This window comes from Bos javanicus, chromosome 5, assembly GCF_032452875.1.
Source record: "Bos javanicus breed banteng chromosome 5, ARS-OSU_banteng_1.0, whole genome shotgun sequence".
NCBI lineage: Eukaryota > Metazoa > Chordata > Mammalia > Artiodactyla > Bovidae > Bos > Bos javanicus.
In genome coordinates this window covers 15,283,732-15,306,620 of record NC_083872.1, presented here as the reverse complement: position 1 = coordinate 15,306,620, position 22,889 = coordinate 15,283,732, and the positions used below count along the sequence as shown (strand labels likewise).

At 36.3% G+C, this 22,889-nt stretch overlaps 1 protein-coding gene across 5 annotated transcripts in view; it reads right to left on the bottom strand.

The window, feature by feature from the left end:
• Positions 1-22,889, bottom strand: part of LRRIQ1 (leucine rich repeats and IQ motif containing 1) — a 223,193-nt gene that overhangs the window by 79,140 nt on the left and 121,164 nt on the right. For all 5 annotated transcript variants that reach the window (XM_061415659.1, XM_061415661.1, XM_061415660.1 and 2 more), the window contains 5 exons: positions 11,935-12,024; positions 11,169-11,290; positions 10,551-10,646; positions 10,214-10,296; positions 181-282 (listed from right to left, as the gene is read on the bottom strand). In XM_061415659.1, the coding sequence (XP_061271643.1) occupies positions 181-282; positions 10,214-10,296; positions 10,551-10,646; positions 11,169-11,290; positions 11,935-12,024 (493 nt within the window). The remainder of the gene's footprint in view (positions 1-180; positions 283-10,213; positions 10,297-10,550; positions 10,647-11,168; positions 11,291-11,934; positions 12,025-22,889) is intronic.

Sequence of the window (22,889 nt, the reverse complement as noted above, 5' to 3'; positions counted from 1 at the left end):
GAATCAAGATACCAAGTTAGTATTTTAGCTCCAAGAACCATATTTTGACTTTTACTTAGTTATGTTTTATCATAAGTTTTTATATATGTACTTTAGGACTAATGAAGATTTTTAAAATTTTTCTTTAAAGACAATTTTCCATCTTTTTAATTTTTCTGTATGTCTGTCATTAAATCATACCTTCAAAGAAACCATCTCTTTGGGGTTGTGCTTTCTCTGGTGGTTTTATAACAGAAACTTTATTTTCATTGTTTCTGAATAATGCTAGGCGCACAGTGGGATCTAGATAAAAAGAGATTAAGACAAAAGTTCAGCTCTGGTTCTTTCCTTCTCTCAAATTGCTAACAATTTTCTATATTAAAATTAAAAATAATAGCCATTCTATAAAATTCTGTGAAATTGACTATGATTTTTAAAAAATATCTTCATAATATAATAAAGTACCCAACATCTATATACTCTTGGTTATTGGATTAAGAACTAGCCAATACTTACTACACAGGGAAGAAACACTAATAATGAGAAAAAATTGCATTTAAATTTTCCAGTTATGCCATCAACTTTTTATTTATGGAGTTGTTTTACTGTCCATTGTCTTAACTCCTTTGGTAAATTCCTGATATTTTTGTTTGAATACATTTTGTCATAAATATAAATAGATAAAAGCTATTGTCATAGGAAAAACCATATACCCTACTTTTTTCCTTCTCTGAACTGTAAGAAGGTAAGATATAGAAGATGGAAGCAAGACAAATGAGATAAGAAACATAAAATATAATTTTCATTGGTTTTATAGATAAATGAATGATTTCTGGTTTGTGTTGATCTATGATATTTTACATAAGGAAGATGTATAAATTCTAAGTAATTTTTATAGCCAAGAGAATTCTGAACCTATTAATTTTACAAAATAAATGTAAAAGTAGGGCCCTATAACTTTTTATTGATAATAAATGGTTCTAAGGCATGTGAAATTGGAGATTTGGTGTGGTTTAATTAAGACAAAAGGTTTGTGCTTGTTGAAGAACTGTAATAAAGAGTAGAAAGTTCTGCATTTAAAGTAGGTTAATATACTTTAAAAAGATAGGTTGTATCTGATTGATACAATGTTGTATGTCAGAGATACCTCAATAAAAAAATTAATGAAGTAGGCTAACATAAAACCACAATTCAGCACAGTACATTTTATTGATACCTTTATATCATCTTGCAAAAAGACTTTAAGAATTTTCTATTAATATCTAGTATAATAGAAGTGAACATGTCAAATGAAAAATGAGATTTAAAATATCATAAAACCCAAATTACTTATTTTAATTAAATGTTAAGATAGCATGTTTTTAAAAATGTGAATTAGAAAAGCAGAAGAGTATTTGCAGTTATTCTCAAGTATGAGTATACTGAAGATTTCCATTAGTCTTCCAGTTATAATTTGCCCTTACTAAGCATGATTCACACGTTTCAGAGAGATTTTGTTTTTCAGATTAGGGAAAATATCAGTCAACACATCTCATAATTGTAAGCAACCAAGGTATGGTAAGAGTTGGGTGCTTCTATATGAATTCAATATGAATTATCAATAATAATAATAATAACTATATATTCAACTGAACAAGTACTATATATCACTTAAATCAGTAAACAAATACTGGTATGTTAAAAAGAGCGTTAGTGGACGTCCCTGGTGGCTCAGTGGTAAAGAATCCACCTAGCAATGCAGGAGACATGGGACCGATCCCTAATCCGGGAAGATCCCGCATGCCACAGAGCAGCTAAGTCCATGTGCCACAACTACCGAGCTTTGCCCTAGAGCCCCCAAGCTACATCCACGGAAGCCTGTGCGCTTAGAGCCCTTGCTCCCAACAAGACAGACCACTGCAGTGAGAAGGCCGAGCACCGCAACTAGAAGACCCCACACAGCCAAAAACAAATAAATGTTTTAATGAAAGAGCATTAGTCAGTCAGGGAAGGCAGATTACTATGGGTTTACATATTCTATGATACCTTATTATAACCTTTAATTTTTCTACACATTCTCCTTTCTTGCCTTTTCATTTGATCTGTTTGTATTTCCTGACAAGAAATATTGCAATTGAACAAAACTGGGTTAGATCCAAGCTCCAATTTTTACTAGTTGTATGATTCTGGTCAAATTGGTCCCACAGTCTGCTTCCTTTTTGTCCAATAATATTAACTTTGAAATATTACTGTGTGAATTAATTGTATGCAAAGCATCAAGACATAAGTGTAGGTAGGTACTCAATAAAGGGCAGGTACTAAACAGATAATTACAACATAAAAACAATAACATTTCCTGAGAAAGATCTTAAATCATTACTAGAATAAGGTAGGATATAAAGGAACAGACTGTTCGATCCATAGTTGACTTCATTTAATTCAATACAGCACATGAAATAAAAGCAATGGATCTTCTCTAAGTTCTTTTGTACTCCTTTGGGCAAATAATAAGCTCTCCATGACTATTTCTTAATTTGTAAACCATGGATAATGATAGTACTTTCTTCACACTACTATCATGATTAAATAATTCAACATATAAAATATTTAGAAGAGTTGTCTAGTTCTATATTCTCCAGGCAAGAATAATGGAGTGGATAGCCATTCCCTTCTTCAGAGGATCTTCCCAACCCAGGGATCAAACTTGGGTCTTCTGCACTCCAGGCAGATTCTTTACTGTGTGAGCCACCAGGGAAGCCCTAATTTACTTAATAAGATCATTTTATTCATCAAGAGCACATAAATAATAGCATTCTGATTACATCACCTTAAATGGGTTTAAAATAATTCAAGTTGCAAAGGAATAATAATAATGAATAATGATTAGAGACCAAAAATATAGTAATTCTAGATGGGAAAAAAATCACCTGATTCTAATGGTCCCTGGAAAGACCACCATGAATGATAACATTGCTACCTTCAAAAAATACACAAGTAAGAAAGCCAGTAGATAAGGACATTGTAAAGACCATTCCATAGTCATTTAAATCTACCCCTCAGTACTCTTGCCTGGATAATCCCATGGACAGAGGAGCCTGGTGGGCTGCAGTCCATGGGGTCCCGAAGAGTCAGACACGACTGAGCGACTTCACTTTCACTTTTCACTTTCATGCATTGGAGAAGGGTGTGCTTGCCTGGAGAATCCCAGGGATGGGGGAGCCTGGTGGGCTGCTGTCTATGGGGTCACACAGAGTCGGACACCACTGAAGTGACTTAGCAGCAGCAGCAATCATCAACAGCAGGTCTATGTTGCTGTTTTTTTTTAATTTTTGTATCTCCCAGTATGACTTGCCCAGTATTTGAGAAACAGATTTTAAATACATCTTTGTCATTTATTTAGAGAAACCCATTAGTAAACTGCAGTTCATGGGATCATAAAGAGTCAGATAGGACTTAGCAATTAAACAACAACAATAAGTAAGCTGAGTTTCCATTATGTATGTGGTTCTGTGCTTGACACTTTATATCCATTACTTCATTTAAGTAACAATTTTCTTTAGGCATTATAATATCCTTAAAATTATTTCAATCCCTTTACAGATTTTATGAAATAAAATAATTTTATTTCAATCTGTAAAGATCCTGAGCAATCTCTTTACAGTTTCTTTAATCCTAACCTTAGCTCACTGGTTTATCTTACTAATGACATACATGAAAATCTGAAAATCTGGTTATTTTCCATTTTATGCATGTGCCATTCAGAGCAATACTATAAAATAAGTTTTATGCTAATGTTGAATGACTATAGTTCATTATTTAATTACAAGTATTATTTACTGATTTAAATTTGCTTTCTCATGGTAAAGATGCTGCCTGCAGTGCAGGAGACCCGGGTTTGATCCCTGGGTTGGGAAGATCCCCCGGAGAAGGAAATGGCAACTCACTCCAATATCCTTGCCTGGAAAACTCCATAGACAAAGGAGCCTGGCAGGCTACATTCTATGGGGTTGCAAAGAGTTGGACACAACTGAGTGACTTCACTTTCTTTTCTTCCTTTCTCAAATATAGGCTTCCCTGGTGGTTCAGATGGTAAAGAATCTGCATGCAATGCAGGAGACCTGGGCTCAACCCCTGGGTAAGGAATGTCCCCTGGAGAAAGGAATGGCTAACCACTCTAGTATTCTTGCCTGGAGAATTCCATGGACAAGAGCCTAGCAGGCTAGTCTATGGGTTTGCAGAGGTGGACACAACTGAGTGACTAAGACTTTCACTTTTTCTCAAACATAAACATATACTTTAAATAACTATAAACTACACACACAGTCATACACATACATGGAGTTATATGTCTTTAGTGATGTTTATCTAACTTACTGCTGATCTGCTTAACAGCTATTTATTGAACATCTACTATAGTATTTAAATGACTATAAAATAACGCTAAAATACTAAATGACTATAAAATAGGGCTTCCTTCTTTGCTCGGTTGGTAAAGAATCTACCTGCAATACTGGAGACCTGGACTCGATTCCTGGGTTGGGAAGATCCTCTGAGAAGGAAACGGCAACCCACTCCAGTATTCTTACCTGGAGAATCCCATCGGCAGAGGAGCCTGCAGGCTACAGTCCATGGGGTTGCAATAGTCGGACACGACTTAGCGACTAAACCTCCACTACGGTATTAGGTTCAGGGAATTTGGTGGGGAACAAGTGGAGACTGAGTCCTCCATGATTTTAGTGTTCAAATAAGTTTTATTATTGTTTTATTTAGAGCACAATGAAGTAACATTTAATCAAAATTCTTTTAAGTTCCTTTTGGGAATCACTGAGGTGAACAAAATAAATCAGCAATACACTTCATTTTGTCAGTTTTGTCTAAGCTGTTTCCTTTTGATCCTTCCTCCTTAACATGTCTTAATTGTCTTATCATTTTGCAACCTGATCTCTTTGCTATAGCTCATAAATGGCTTAATTCATACTAAAAAGTTAGCTTTTATTATTTTCTATATGGCTTAATTCTTGGCTATAACTAAATGTTACCAACACAGTTGCAAGCTTTTTTCTTCATTCACATGGGATCAGCACATATTTATTGAATGCTTTCCATGTACTTGACACTTTGCTAGGCATTATCAACAGCTGCAAGATGATTCTTATCCCTAGTAATGTGTGTGTGCACATGTGTGTGTGCTCAGTTGTGTCTGACTCTTTGCTACCCCACAGACTGTAGCCCACAAGGCTCCTCTGTCCTTAGTATTTCCCAGCAAAGAATACTGGAGTGGGTAGCCATCTCCAGGGGATCTTCCTGACTCAGGGATTGAACCCAGGTCGTCTGCATTGCAGGCAGATTCTTTACCACTGAGCCATCTGGAAAGCCCAATATCCCTAATGGGAGTTCTATCTTTATAATGAAATTACCTTCTTTTCTTCATCCGGTTTATCTTTCTTCTAACTCTGAAATTTGATATGCATAAATATGATAAATGTTGGAAAGCCACGTTATGTTTTCATCCTTACATTCTTAGCCCTTAAACTTACCATTCGTTCTCCACTAAAATCCCTATACACAGACCTCTACTCTTTGAAGAAAGCTCCACATTAAAACCACTCACTCACTCTCTTTCTCCATCTGGCTCATCTCAGTTTTGCTACCAATTATGATATCTTTAGGATATTGACCCTTAGATTTTCAATAAACCAGCAACTCTCACTTCACACATGATGTTCTTCACTGCAGCACTAACCTCCAGACTTCACTGGGTATCTGCTAAATTCCTACCCAGATCACCAAATTCTGAAGTCACTTTTGTCCATGACAAGACAGTAAAAACAAAAAGACAAGAAAACAAAGACCCAACAAACACAAGATCAGTCATCACTGGTTCACACCTAGGTCCATCATGAGGCAAAGAGCAATGGCTTACTACAGATAACAATTAGAACCCAATACCAAACTGAGTAAATCATGGTAACTCCTCACAATTTTAGATTCCATCCTGTGGCTTTCAAATAATTCCTCCTCACCCTTCTCCCCATCCTCTCTCTTCTGCTTAAAGCAGATGACCTTATTTATCCTAATGAAAGTCACCAATATTGAAAGTCCTCTGAAGGCTTCCCACACTGTTTGCTTTCTCAGCCCCTTGTTTCTCCATTAATCAGTAACCTGACTGGTATTCCTCTCCTATCTGCTGCTGCTGCTAAGTCACTTCAGTCGTGTTCGACTCTGTGCGACCCCATAGATGGCAGCCCACCAGGCTCCCCTGTCCCTGGGATTCTCCAAGCAAGAACACTGGAGTGGGTTGCCATTTCCTTCTCCAATGCAGTAAAGTAAAAAGTGAAAGTGAAGTCATTCAGTCATGTCTGTCTCTTCACGACCTCATGGACTGCAGCCTACCAGGCTCCTCCATCCATGGGATTTCCCAGGCAAGAGTACTGGAGTGGGCTGCCATTGCCTTGCTCCTATCTGCAACTTTCTTCAAATAACTAACCCCCTACCTTTTGCCCTATTTTCACTCTCATCTTAATCAAATATTACTGACATAATCCTTGGTTAAATAAATATATGTACAAGATACAAACAGGAAATATTATTAAGAGCACCAACAACTGAGCAACTTGCTATAAGGTGAAATTTGGATTAATGCTTCCATACTTCTATATTTATGCCCCACTGCTTTGTTAGACTGAAGGGATTCCATTTAATTTTCTCTTCTCTGAATGTCCCATCTGACACTCTCCCTACACCCAGGAGACCAGGGTTCAATCCCTGGGTCAGGAATATCCCCTGGAGTAGAAAATGGCTACCCACTCCAGTATTCCTACCTGGAGAATTCCATGGACAGAGGAGGCCAGAAAAAATAGATTTGATTATAAATTAATGTTAATAAGTGTCAGATGGAAACTAAACAAGTAAATGGGAAAAAAAAAAAAACACATACCCACACACACACAGGACTTCCCTGGTGGCTTAAACAGTAAAGAATCTGCCTGCAACGCAGGAGACCTGGGTTCAATCCCTGAGTCAGGAATATCCCCTGAAGAAGGAAACGGCCACCCACTCCAGTCCCCTTGCCTGGAGAATTCCATGGATGGAGGAGCCTGGTGGGCTACAGTCCACGGGATCATGAGTCAGACAGAGCTGAGTGACTACACCCACCCCACAGAGCTGGTTAGTCTCCCGCAGTTTTATGAACAATGTTGCCCTCTTGTGGCCTGAAATTTTCAAGCTGGCAAGTTGGACATGTAAGAGATAGACATATAAAACTGTATATTTGAAAATTACTAATAAATGTTGAAGTATTTAACAGAATTAAAATGTTTAAAATATAATTTAAATGTATTAAGTAATAAAAGTTTAAAATTATGGCCATTAGAGTCAAATTGAAAGTGAAAGTGAAAGAAAGTAAATGTCAAAGAAAGTGAAAGTCGCTCAGTCATGTCCAACTCTTTACTATACAGTCCATGGAGTTCTCCAGGCCTGGAAACTGAGGTGGGTAGCCTTTCCCTTCTCCAGGGGATCTTAACAACCCAGGGATCAAACTTAGGTCTCCCACATTGCAGGCAGATTCTTAACCAGCTGAGCCACAGGGGAAGCCCAAGAATACTGGAGTGGGTAGCCTATCCTTTCTCCAGTGGATCTTCCCGACCCAGGAATCGAACTGGGGTCTCTTACATTGCAGGTGGATTCTTTACCAACTGGCTATAAGGGAAGCCCAAATTAGTTAATAGCATATCACAACTCATTAATTAATTGCATATATTAATTGATTGCATTAACACTAGAAAAAATTTTATTCTATAAGAAGAAAGACTGAGTTACAGAGTCTTAAATTATTTGCTCACATATGCAAAAAGAGATAAATGCTACATCATCTACCTACTAAAGATTAAAATATAATTGTACAGGATCCCACTAATTTTCTTTTTCTTCTTTAATTTTACCTTGACTATATCTATTCTGGGTATATGTGGTGAAGGGGGAGTAGAGAAAAAGAGTAAGAAGGATTTAAAGGTCGTCATTTTGTTTCACACTTCAGAAAGCAAATTTTTGAAAATCGGTTTCATTTCATCAATCTGATAGTATTTTGATAAAATACTATTTTGAGAAACAAAACAAAAGCTGAATAGAAAGACGCAAAACCTCACACAGTAATAAGAATGTGATTTGGCTTACAATCATGTAACTAGAATAAATATCTCTATAAAAATTATATGACTGCCATTTTGGGTCTTTACCTAACAGGTCATACTTAATGACCACTGGCAAAATACTAAATTTAAGATATACCTGTTAGCTTGAATATCTGGTTTTCCTTTTTCTTTTGTTACCCTATCATGCCCCCTTGTGACAGATAAAAAGAAGTTTAACTTTTGCTTCATAATATTATGTCTAATTTTTGGCCACTGAAGCAATGATTTTTATTTTTATTTTTATGTTGAGCATATATTCCTTAATAAAATTTTTCTAAAAATATTACCTACTATGCTGATTTATTAAAAATGTACTCAACCTAAAAAAAAAACTCAGTTATTAGAAATAGCAAGAAAGACTTATATATTTCCAGAGACAGAGTCTAACAAGACAAAATTTTCCTTAGCTTCACTGTCACAGACTATTGCAAATACTGTAAATAATTTTAAAAATTAGATCTTGAACATAAATAATAAATATGTGTTGAACATTGGCTGAATCAGTTCTTAAGCTACTTTTGGTATTTGAACTTGCTCCAGGAGTTTCAGTAACTTTTATTAATCTCAAAACATTTATTTAAATGTTGCTTTTGATACTGTTGAAAGTGAGTAGAAATATCCATCAAAGCAATACAACATTATCAAACTACCCTGAATTACTGCACTGAATTCCACTTCCTTAGAATTGAAGGAGAGTCTCACTATTTTTAAGAGTTTGGGGTTATATTTCCCTGGGTAACCACAGTTCACAGAGCCCGGATGGACTTGGTAGGAGTTTACAACATAAGAGTACAGGATGCACTAAACAATCTGACAACAAAGCAAATATTGACATTTTCTCTAAAAAGCCTTGACATTTTAATTCTTTAAACCTAAAAATCTTTGAGTACACACAAAAAATCACACTTATCTTAAAAAGATAAAAGATAAAATTAAGATATCACTATATAAGGGCAAAAAAGGAAAGTTGAACATTTATGAATATAAAAATGAGTCATCAGTAATTTATCAATGGCTAGTAACTGCTGTGTTAACAAATATCAGTTATTCCTCAGAAACCAACAGTATCTTAGTTATTTTGTTTCTAAAAATTATATATATACCTATACACACACACATATTTCTTAGAATTCTATAATTGAATTGATCAAAATAATAAATAGAAAATTAATAAAGGTAAAAATTAATCTGAGTGTTTCTTTGTATACTGGTATAAACTAGAACTATAGGATAAATATAGACTCCTTGCTTGTCTCAGGAGTAATCTTACTTTTATGGAAACATTTCACTGACATTAAGATTTTTATAAAGGAAATTGATGAATGAGAGAAGCAGATAGAAAAGAATGTCATGTTACTTATATTGAGCCTATGAGTCCATGAGTAAACACAAAGTTATATGAAATATACAAATAAATTGTCTTAATTATAGCTATAAATTCATTAACCACCTATTTCTTGCTCTAATATCTATAAATTACTCCACATATTAAGTAATTTTAATAAAACAACTAGAGGTGTCCAAATAAAGACAAATGACTTGAAAAGCCTGGCAAGTGGGACAGAAGAAAGATGCCTTTGAACATTTTGCAAGTTCAGCATAACCACAAAAGATATTCACTGTGCTCGTTTCCCAAAGTGTCAAAGCTGATATTCATGGAACTGATAAATGTATGGAAATAGTTTATAGAATAATCAAGCAATTTAAAAACACACAAAGGAATAAGCACGTGAAGCAGATGCTCTTTAGAATCACCATTTGCTGTGACGAACCAGCTTAGAAAGCAATTACAGCATAATTCTCAGTGTACAATAGATAGAATAATCAATAGCAAAGTAGGTAAGAAACAGGGGAAAGTAAAAATAGCATTTAAGAGTATAATAAATCATTAAATGCAATATCATAAATTTCTCTACATTTTTCTTATTATTTTTATGGAGTATTACCTTAGACAGTCTCATATCTGTGCATTTTATTTCTATGCTTATTAAATACAATTTTAAAAATAGTTTAAATGATTATATTTTCAATGTCAGATACACAGTTATTGAGCATTGATTACCCACCTAATTTTTTCCTTAATTTCTTTGATTTCATTTTCTGTGCTCTCTTCAGCATCTGCTGAGCAGTAGAAATATCCTTAAAACCCCTATTAAAAGATCAAATTTAATAAAGGCAAAAATCCTCAGACTATATTTATATTATGCATATACATATAAACATACATATCTGAATTATATCATACCAAAACAAATTTGAATTCCCATTTAAGAATCTAAATTTAACAGAGGTATAGTTTCTTAAAAACTAATAAAGATATTCTTGAAATCTTGAAAAATACCTGTTTTGGATATTTAAAGTATCTAAATTTCTTAATATGTTAGGGTTAAATGAACTACATACCATTCTTCTGAAATTTTTTCTTCTTTTTCAGACTTTAGCAGACTCTTTCTGCTGGTCTTTGCTTCAGGTAGTCTGGATAAAGTTCTATTTTCTGATCTAGCAATAGGACAAAACCACACTTGACTGAATCAACACAAGTATATCAGCACTTTTTAAAACTACAAGCTGTTTATGTTGTCTCACACTTGGAAATAAAATATATTTAAGTTACAGAAAAAACTTTATCTTGAAAAGTAATAAAAGTCAGCCATTAATTTAAAATGTTTACATTTCAATTACTTGAAGCATATTTCAATCCTATTGTCGAAAGAAACAACATTGGAATTTTTATTCTAATTCTTATCTCTACCTATATAGCAGTATTTAAAAGTCCATCTGTATATAATAGTTAATAATATTATTTCACTGATACTTTGGATTTGCTTTAATGAATATATATCACACATTTTTCTTACACTGAAAACTCCATAAAATCATTAAATTTTTAATACAAATGCTCTGCCATGTTCTAAACAAGCAAATTCATACATATTTTCATAATCTTACAATTTTTTTAAGGAGTATAATATCCTTGTCATTCATTAAAGGTTGATCCTCTAAAAGAGCAATTTAGCTTACCTGCTATTAAATTGTGTGTGTTCTGATGAAAGCACATTTTCTTTCTCATTACATAGCCATGCTTGAGCTGGATGACTTGGTAAATTAAGTGAAGTATCATCATATTTTAAGATTCCAGAGAACTTGCCAGAAAAAAATGTACATACATATAAAATAAATTGAAAAAATCTAACATTTATATTGTATTACTTTACATACATATTACTGAGTAGTTTAAGAAAAACATATAAAAATTAAAAATTGTAATAAAATGAAATTTATAGACTAGACATACAAATGTCCTTTCTTGCTGTGGTGAGAGGTATACTTTTTGTATAGTTTGCATATACAAAATGATTAATTGAAAAGATCATTAAAAAATTCAGAAAACAAAAACTTCAAAGATTATCAAATAAATAACAGATATTACAGTTCATTGACCTCTGACTGAGAATCTTCAGCTGTTGCCCTTTTAATGCATATTTTTGTATTTTTAAAGTGCTGTCAACTAGTGATTTTATGCAGCTGAAGCATATCATATATTTTTTTTTTTTTGCTACTGTGAAATAAAGTGTTGAAAGAAATCCAAAATAAAGAAAAAAAATTAGGAGCAAATGAAAGAAAAGCTACATGAAAAATTACATCTGGGGATGAGGAGGAAGTCAGAGGCTTCTAAAAGTAATTGTGTTTTTCAAGTCAATAAATTGTATTATTAATCACTGCAGCATAGCACAACCTTAAGAAATGAGCAAAGATCGAGCACTAAGAGATTTCCATGACATGTTACCTTTGGCCAGTGCAGCTGGTTTGGAAGAAGCAGTGTTTGTGAAGGGAAGCGGGCGGAATCTAAAGCAAGCCATTCCTTCTCTAAGGCAGCCTGAACAAATAATAACATTAATGTACATAATTTAGTTTGCATAACTTTTATAAAGATTCTTTTAAACTGTCTTACACACTACCAATGTTAAGAAAGTATATCAGCATTTCTACTTAGAGGAAAATTTGCTACTTGCTCTCGTTATGAATCTGTTTAATGCAAACATTCTAAAAAAATGGGATAAAATTTTTCATCCCCAAGTAGAATAAAGTAAAACCTTGAGTACTCACATGTTCTAAAAAATGAGAAGTACAGATTGTTCAGTGTATTAAACTGTTTGAGAACTAGGACTCTGAGCCAACTCTAGATGTAACTGAAGGACATAATCGTTTAACTTTTTATTATGCAAATTATAATATTTTCCAGCAATCCTCACTATTCAAAATGTATATTATTTTAACATATTAGTATCACTTTTTCTGAAAATACTATCTGTAAGTTAGCTTTTACTTAATTTTAGTTCAAAATTTCACAAATTTTCTGGATATATAGAAAAAAAAGAATTTTGTGGCAATATATGGAACATGGTTCCTGATATTATATTCTCTAATTCAAAGGTTTGAATGATAAAAATATAAAATTTGAAATGATTTTGTCACTTCACTCTTCATCTTATAAGATTTTTATTCCATTTAGGTAATTTTCAAACTTTTTATCTTTCTACAATGGAACTGTGCTAGTTACACTAGTATTGTATAATTTAGGATATCATAAAAAAATTAGGATATCATTATCTAAATTTTATTTGCTTGGCTTATCTAATATGGCTTAAATAATATTCTTTGGTTCTATAATTTTTAAAAAATCTTTAAGGAAAAAGGATGGTCATAATACCAATGAACTTGATTTTTAAAAGTTTCTAAAATGATCAAACATATTTATGTTTTAAAAACTGGAATGACTATAAACTAAGACTTAAATTCAATTTTCCATTTATATAGCTTCAGTGTTTCTTGACTGTCTCTTGAAAGACCATTGGAAAGGCAAGACTACAGACCAGCAGTGCAATGGCAGACCATTGCTTACAGCATTCAGTCTTAGGAAATCTAATCAAATTTATGTTATCTGAATATCTATGTAAAAAGAACACACTTGTGCACCAGTACATTGTTCAGTTCCCCCTGGGAAGAGATTATTAACACATATGTCACAGTTATATGCTTGTTATACCTGGTTTAAGAATATATATCTGACTTAAGAGGGGCTGCTGCTGCTACTGCTAAGTCACTTCAGTCGTGTCCGACTCTGTGTGACCCCACAGACGGCAGCCCACCAGGCTTCCCCGTCCCTGGGATTCTCCAGGCAAGAACACTGGAGCGGGTTGCCATTTCCTTCTCCAATGCATGAAAGTGAAAAGTGAAAGTGAAGTCACTCAGTTGTGTCCGACTCTTAGCAACCCCATGGATTGCAGCCTTCCAGGCTCCTCCATCCATGGGATTTTCCAGGCAAGAGTACTGGAGTGGGGTGCCACTGCCTTCTCCATAAGAGGGGCTACTAAATGCAAAATTGCAAGCAGTATGCGTGGCTGAGGTTTTTTAAATATTTATTCTGTATGACAATTCAAGGAAAATTTAGGTCTATCCCAGGAAAGATCAAGGTCCGAGACATATCAGTTATCGTTAAATTAATATTCTTATTCTGTAAAACTGCTAAAATGAAGAGATGTGGAGACAATACTACAAAAGGCAAAATGCCAGAGGATTCTGGGATCATGGTGGATTAGGTAGCACCAGGAAACTGTCTCCCAACCTACACAACAACTGAACCCACAGAATCTGTCCAGTATAACCATTTTAGAAGTCTAGAGTCTACTGAGGGCTTGTAATGCCCTGGGGAAAATGGTTAATTTTGGTCATTATCAATTCTTAGCACAGTAACAGCTACCCATTTCCATTCCCCAGCCCCGAGGCAGGCAGTCATTCATGTGTTTTAGGAGTATGTTACATATAGCTTGCAGTGGTCAGGGCAGACAATGAGGATGCTGTCTTCCAAATATTGGAGATATGTGATTGACCTTTGTTGCTTCTGATCACAGAGGTACAAAGAGGTGAGTGGCTATATCATATAGATGATACCATAGAGACGTTTCTTCCTTGGAAAAGCTACATAAAGTTTGGGGAAATTTTTAGTTCTATTAATACCTAAAAGTGTAGAAAAATTTGAAAATAGCTTTTATTATTTTGTTTAATATAAGGTGACAGACATTTTTAAGATTCTAGAATAATTCTTTAACTTTAGTCTTTTAAAAATTTTAGAGACATAAATAGAAGGTGCAATATAAAATGCTAAAGATAGTTGGTAATTATATAATCTCAAACAAAAATGTTAGCAAGACTACTGATTTATACCAGTTCAAGCTTATTAATATCAAATATACATGATAGTATCTAGTATGTTGAGGAAAAAAAACTCAAAACATCAGGAGGAATTGGTCATACTTATAAATATGCTACTGTTTAAAAATGTATATTAATATGTCTTTCTTACTGCTGGGCATATACAAATTTCATTTATTGCTTAAGAAAACCTTCTGCTCAGATATTCCTTAATTTACAACTGCGAATTTGGAATGCTTTCTGTTTATTAGAAGACTAAATCAAAATTTATTTACATATTAAAAATAAAATTGTTCATGTCTCCTGGTTTATGGGAACTTTAATAGAATTTGTATTTTGCTGTTGTGTGAACATTGTATAATCTGAATTAAGTTAAATCACTTCACAGTGATTTTCAGGTCTAATATATCCTTCTACTTTTCTGCCTATTTGTTCTATTAATTTTTGAGAGTTTGATATTGAAACTCCAACTAAAAATCTAAATTTATCTACTTAAAAAAATAAGTGTAATATGGTAGATCAGACAGTAAAGAATCTGTCTGCAGTGCAGGAGACCCAGGTTCGATCCCTGGTTTGGGAAGATCCCCTGGAAGAAGGGAATGGTTACCCACTCCAGTATTCTTGCCTGAAGAATCCCATGGACAGAGGAGCCTGGCAGGCCACTGTCCATGGCATCACAAAGGGTAGGACACGACTGACCCACTAAGCAGAGCACAGCATGGACACACACAACTTGGAAGACTTTCAAGGGAATTAAGATGAGTGAAAAAAACAATCCGCAAATGTTACAAATTGCATGACTCATTTATATAACATTCTTGACATGACAACATTATAGAAATGGAGGACAGATGAATGGTTGCCAATGGCAAGATACTGGACTGGGGAGGTGGCTGAGGCTAGAGGGGCAACATGATGGATTCTTATAATGATGGAACTATTTTGTATCCTGATTGTGGTGGTGGATACACGAGTCTACACGTGATAATATCATGATAAAACTGGATAGAATTAAACACACATGTGAGGACAAATAAAACCAGGGAAACAGAAAAACATAAAGTTGAATTCAGATAAATTTGCAATCATGCATTCACAACATTTGAATATACATACATTGGACTTTTTATCAGAGAAGAAATTTTTACCCTATAATCCAACTTTGAAAGACTATGAAATAAGGCTATCAGAAGAGCTGGGAGTTACCTTCATGCTTATTTGCATGAAAATGAAAGTGAAACTCACTCAGTTGTGTCCCACTCTATACAGTCCATGGAATTCTTCAGGCCAGAATACTGAAGTGGGTAGCCTTTCCCTTCTCCAGGGGATCTTCCCAACCCAGGGATCAAACCCAGGTCTCCCATATTGCAGGCAGATTCTTTACCAGCTGAGCCACAAGGGAAGCCCAAGAAGACTGAAGTAGGTAGCCTACCCCTTCTCCAGCGGATCTTCCCAACCCAGGAATTGAACTGGGGTCTCCTGCATTGCTTATTTGCGTATGTATATCTAAATTTTTTCACGCCAACTAGTATAATCCTTTCATTTAACATATGAAACTAGAATCAGACTTGCTGTAAGCCACAGGTTACTTAGAGTTGAACAAGTCCTACAGATTCTAAAGCCATGTCTTGATCTTTTTTTCCTTCTATAATCCCTGACTCTGAGCCCCAGCAGTTTCCTCCTCTTCTACCCAAGTTGACTCATGCCATTTTCAAAATAATCCTAACACTTCTTGATAACTTTCGTTGCACCTCAGAATCCTTACAATTCTTGGAAACTTGGCCCATTATGAATATCAAAACACACTTTCTAAACTCTCCCTTCCAATATCAATGTTGATACCTTTTCAGTTATCTATTAACTAACTTCAGCCATAGAGCTATGGCCCTTGGAATTCATCTGTATAATTTTTCTGTTTTCTGAACCATTAGAGCCTGACAGTTATGTGGTTTTTATCACAAAAGCTAACTCAACAATGATCTGATAGACTGAGTTCACTACTCTCACTTCCTTCTGTCCACATGCCTAGATAAGGCAATTTAATCAGTTATGTGGCTGTCCTCAGAAAGGGGTCATACCCTTGCAGCTACTTCCTATGTAGTAATTATGCAAAAATACATGGAGGATGACACAGACATATATTGACAGCTCAGGATTTTCTCTTGATCATTCCTAGGCATAGAATATATTTCTTTCCCTAATAGGAAGTTCCAGGCCAGCTTGATTGACACATTCTTAGGATGAAGCCTGACAAAAAGAGGCTTAGGGTATACAAAGTTAATTCTGGTTAAGTTTTATAAAAATGCACTTGTTCCTCTTCTGAACCCTTCCAGACAAAAGGTCTAGGTGTGAATAGAGAATCATTTTAATCACACTAAAAATGTGATGTTATAACTACTGAAGTGGGACACACAATGCAGTTAGAATCACTTCTTAAACTAGGAGAACTGCTCATATCTTTGAAAAGAAAACCTCAGATTCTGAGAGGTATAGGGAAGGGAAGGACATTAATGATCTTCTGTCCTTCAGAACTACTCTTGAAACCTCCCACCATAAGAAAAATGTCCTTTGGGGGCCCTCCCAAGCTTGTGCAAACACCTTAAATTTAACTCAGAGCTGGGCCTGCCACCCCCTTCCAGGAGTCTGTGACTACACTGTGACAGTCATTTTCCTAAGTCTATCATGATATTGGGTGATGGTCCCATATCTTGCACCAGTCCCTGCTTCCACCCCCTCATAAAATACCTCTGGATTATCAGTCTTCCTATGGTGTGGACAAATGCCACCTGGAAGGTGTCCTGGTCATATTTCACCTGCAAATGTTTAAGAAAACACCACTATGGCCTTGAAAGCATTCAAGTAAGTCTCAGTTCACTGGCCAGGGTTGTTTTACATGGCAGAATTGCCTTAGAATTCTTCTTTGAGGGTCAAGAAAGAGTCTGTGTAATAGCTAAGACTTCCAGCTGTATCTAGAATAAAGCTGAAGTCCAAGAGGAAGTTCAATGCAGAAGCTTAAAGAGGAAATGCCTGGTTCAGTTCACTTCAGTCGCTCAGTCATGTCCGACTCTTTGCGACCCCATGGAGTGCAGCACGCCAGGCCTCCCTGTCCATCACCAACTTTTGGAGCTTGCTTGAACTCATGTCCATCAAGTCAGTGATGCCATCTAGTCATCTCACCCTCTATCGTCCCCTTCTCCTCCTGCCTTCAATCTTTCCCAGCATCAGAGTCTTTCCCAGTGATACAGCTCTTCCCATCAGGTGGCTAAAGTATTAGAGTTTCAGCTTCAGCATCAGTCCTTCCAATGAATATTCAGGACTGACTTCCTTTAGGATTGACTGGTTGGATCCCCTTGTAGTCCAAAGGACTCTCAAGAGTCTTCTCTTGAAGAGTCTTCTTTTGAACCACAGTTCAAAAGCATCAATTTTTAAGCACTCAGCTTTCTTTATGGTGCAACTCTCACATCCATACATGACTACGGGAAAAACCATAGCTTTGACTAGACAGGCCTTTGTTGGCAAAGTAGTGTCTCTGTATTTAAAATACTGTCTAGGTTGGTCATAGCTTTTCTTCCAAGGAGCAAGTGTCTTTTAATTTCATGGCTGCAGTCACCATCTGTAGTGATTTTGGAGCCCAAAAAATAAAGTCTGTCACTGTTTGCATTGTTTCCCTATCTATTTGCCATGAAGTGATGGGACCAGATGCCATGATCCTTGTTTTTTAAATGTTGAGTTTTAAGACAGCTTTTTAACTCTCCTCTTTCAATTTCATCAAGAAGCTTTTTAGTTCTTTACTTTCTGCCATAAAGGTGGTGTCATCTGCATATCGGAGGTTACTGATATTTCTCCTGGCAATCTTGATTCCAGCTTGTGATTCATTCAGTCCAGCTTTTCTCATGATGCATTCTGCATATTAGTTAAATAAGCAGGGTGACAATATATAGTGTTGATGTACAACCAGTTAGTTGTTCCATGTCCAGTTCTAACTGTTGCAGCTTGACCTGCATACAGATTTCTCAGGAGGCAGGTCAGGGTGCCTGGTATTCCTATCACTTTAAGAATTTTCTGCAGTTCGTTGTGATCCACACAGTCAAGACATTTGGCATAGTCAATAAAGCAGAAGTAGATATTTTTTTTTGGAACTCTTTCTTTTTCAATGATCCAACAGATGTGGGCAATTTGATCTCTGGTTCCCCTGCATTTTCTAAATCGAGCTTAAAGATCTGGAAGTTCACGGTTCATGTACTGTTGAAGCCTGGCTTGGAGAATTTTGAGCATTACTTTGCTAGCGTGTGAGATGAGTACAATTGTGCAGTAGTTTGAGCATTCTTTGGCATTGCCTTTCTTTGGGATTGGAATGAAAACTGATCTTTTCCAGTCCTGTGGCCACTGCTGAGTTTTCCAAATGTGCTGGTATATTGAGTGCAGCACTGTAACAGCATCATCTTTTAGGATTTGAAATAGCTCAACTGGAATGCCATCACCTCCACTAGCTTTGTTCATAGTGATGCTTTCTAAGGCCCACTTGACTTCGCATTCCAGGATGTCTGGCTCTAGGTGAGTGATCACACCATCGTGATTATTTGGGTCACGAAGATCTTTTTTGCATAGTTTTTCTGTGTATTCTTGCCACCTCTTCTTAATATTTTCTGCTTCTGTTAGGGCCAAACAATTTCTGTCCTTTATTATGCCCATCTTAGCATGAAAAGTTCCCTTGGTATCTCTAATTTTCTTGAAGACATCTCTAGACTTTCCCATTCTATTATGTTCCTCTATTTCTTTGCATTGATCACTGAGGAAGGCTTTCTTATCTTTCCTTGCTATTCTTTAGAACTCTGCATTCAAATGAGTATATCTTTCTTTTTATTCTTTGCTTTTCACTTCTCTACTATTTCCAGATATTTGTAAGGCCTCATCAGACAATCATTTTGCCTTTTTACATTTATTTTTCTTCAGGATGGTATTGATCCCTGTCCCCTGGAGAACATCACGAACCTCCATCCATAGTTCTTCAGGCACTCTGTCTAACAGATCTAATCCCTTGAATATATTTGTCACTTCCACTGTATAATCATAAGGGATTTGATTTAGGTCATACCTGAGTGGTCTAGGGGTTTCACCTACTTTCTTCAATTTAAGTCTGGATTTGGCAATAAGGAGTTCATGGTCTGAGCCACAGTCAGCTTCTGGTCTTGTTTTTGCTGATTTTATAGAGCTTCTCTATTCTTTGGCTGCAAAGAATATAATCTGTCTGATTTCAGTATTGAACATCTGGTGATATCCATGTGTAGAGTCTTTTCTTGTGTTGTTGGAAGAGGGTGTTTGCTATGACCAGTGCATTCTCTTGCCAAAACTCTATTAACCTTTACCCTGCTTCATTCTGTACTCCAAGGCAAATTTGCCTGTTACTCCAGGTGTTTCTTGACTTCCTACTTTTGCATTCCAGTCCCCTATAATGAAAAGGACATCTTTTGTGGGTGTTAGTTCTAGAAGGTCTTGTAGGTCTTCATAGAACCGTTCAATTTCAGCTTCTTCAGCATTACTGGTCAGGGCATAGACTTGGATTACTGTGATATTGAATGTTTTGCCTTGGAAATGAACAGAGATCATTCTGTTGTTTTTCAAATTGCATCAAAGTATTGCATTTTGGACTCTTTTGTTGACTATGATGGCTACTCTGTTTAGTCTAAGGGATTCTTGCCCACAGTAGTAGATATAATGGTCATCTGTGTTAAATTTCACCCATTTCAGTCCATTTGAGTTCACTGTTTCCTAAAATGTCAGTGTTCACTCTTGCCATCTCCTGTTTGACCAGTTCCAGTTTGCCTTGATTCATGGACCTAACATTCCAGGTTTCTATCCAATATTGCTCTTCCTAGCATTGGAGTTTACTTCCATCATAAAGGTTACAACTGGCTAACCTTTAATGAAGTCTGGTAACCATCATCAAATGTATCATGAGGATAGCCTAATGAATTTTGTCCTAGCCCCTGTCAGATTATTCACAGTGGCCATTGGAGTGGCTATATGTGAGAAAATCTGCCACATACATACTAGGGGTACATATTGTTGGGAGATAGCTTTCTTTACGTCTCTTAACACTTCTGTGTGATTTATGACATCTTTTGTTCTGGACTATCTTTCCAAAGATGTTAATATATTATAGCTAACAGACTTGGAAAATATAGTTTCTGAGTGTCTTCTTGTGGTGCAGAGGCAAAATTTGTTTGCGTTCTGGTGTAAGAAAATAATGACTTCCTCTAGAGCATAAAACAAGCAGATTTTTGCAGTCCTTATAAAATGTAGGGTTTCGTAGGCCTCCCAATTCCCAAGGGGTAATTCTTCTCTATGGAACTTGAGGGCAAAGGGGAATAAATATCAGCATGACATTTCTGCTGCCTGACAAGTAATACATGTCTCATTTCTTCTGCCAGCCTCCTTGAAAGTGTGGCAGCCTACCTTGTTAGATTGCATGCAGGATAAAAATTTCAGATCCCTCACTTCTCAGCATTTAAAAATTTAAGGCAAACTATGGGCTTTATGTTGGAGAAGGCAATGGCACCCACTCCAGAACTCTTGCCTGGAAAATCCCATGGACGGAGGAGCCTGGTAGGCTGCGTCCATGGGGTTGCTAAGAGTCAGACACGACTGAGCGACTTCACTTTCACTTTTCACTTTCATTCATCGGAGAAGGAAATGGCAACCCACTCCAGTGTTCTTGCCTGGAGAATCCCAGGGATGGGGGAGCCTGGTGGGCTGCCCTCTATGGGGTTGCACAGAGTCAGTCACGACTGAAGCGACTTAGCAGCAGCAGCAGCATGGGCTTTATGTAGAGACCCAACTAGTCAATCCTAAAGGAAATCAATCCTGAATATTCATTGGCATTACTAATGCTGACACTGAAGCTCCAATAATTTGGCCACCTGACTCATTAGAAAAGATCCTGATGCTTGGAAAGACTGAAGGCAGGAGGAGAAGGCGACAACAGAGAATGAGATGGCTGGATGGCATCTTGAGCAAGCTCCTCGAGGTGGTGACAGACAGGGAAGTCTGGCATGCTGCAGTCTATGGGGTTGCAAAGAGTCAGACATGACCGAGTGACTGAATTGAAGTGAATTGATGGGCTTCCCAGGTGGCGCTAGTGGTAAAGCACCATCCTGCCAATGTAGGAGATGTGGGTTCAATCCCTGGGTCAGGAAGATCCCCTGGAGTAGGAAATTGTAACCCATTCCAGTATTCTTGCCTGGAAAATTCCATGCACAGAGGAGCCTAGCAGGCTTCAGTCCATGGGGTCGCAAAGAGTCGGACATGACTGAGCATTCACACACACATGCTTAGTAAAAACCCAAATAAATTGATTTTGGTTATCAGTGTACCCTTGGTTAACCATTTGTTAAATGCAAACATTTCAGACAGGCAACAAACCAATATAAAAACTTCATGGCAGACTTATCCAGGCTTTTTGTTTGAGGCAAATTTATTAAGACAGTTTTATATTCACTTCTTTTATAGCAATTGTAATTCACTGTAAAATTCAAATATATTTCCGATATCTTCTAGACTAGGGACCGTGTCATATCTGTCTATGTACATATGCTGGTACCAAGCATGGTGCCCACCATATGTAAGCATTCAGTATTTGTTGGCTGGGAGTGAAAAATCAGTTTGAACAGATGACTACAACTCTTTTGGGATATCTTAAAGAAGAGTTTAGACTTAATCCAAAGGAACTACTGTTATGACCTAAATAAGATGAAAAGGAAGTTAGATAAGTCTGGTTAGATAACACTGGTTAGATAAGTCTTGCATTTGTATATAGGAAAGTAAAAGAAAGAAAGAACAACAGAAAAAAAGCAGTTACACTTTGATAATTTGATTATGTCATCTGTTGTTAAGATTATTTGAAAATTAAGTGATGGCAATAAAAAAAAAAAAGTAAAAATTATCAAAGGAAAGAAAAGTAACAATACCTTCCTAATTGGTATTTAGCTTTAATTCTTAGCTCCCCTAAACTATAATCTCTGTATTAGAAACAAATTTATCCATTTAAAACAATAATACATTTAACTCCTTTGCTCAAAACCAAGTAATAATTTTCTATCACATTTGAATAAAATTCAAAGTTCTTGAAATCATATCATGGGCTTTATGTGGACTGTTGCCTGATCATTTTCATGTTTCTTCCTGATCTCAGGTTATTCTCCACCACTAATCAGTACTGTGCCGTATTGTGCTTAGTCGCTCAGTCGTGTCCAACTCTGCAATCCCATGAGAGTAGCCTGCCAGGCTCCTCTGTCCATGGGCATTCTCCAAGCAAGAGTACAGGAGTGGGTTGCCATGCCCTCCTCCGGGGATCTTACAAACCCAGGGATCAAACCCAGGTCTCCCACATTACAAGCAGATTCTTTACCAGCTGAGCCACCAGGGAAGCCCATGAATACTGGAGTGGGTAGCCTATCCCTTCTCCAGGGGATCTTCCTGACCCAAGAATTGAACAGGGGTTTTCTGCACTGCAGGTGGATTCTTAACCAG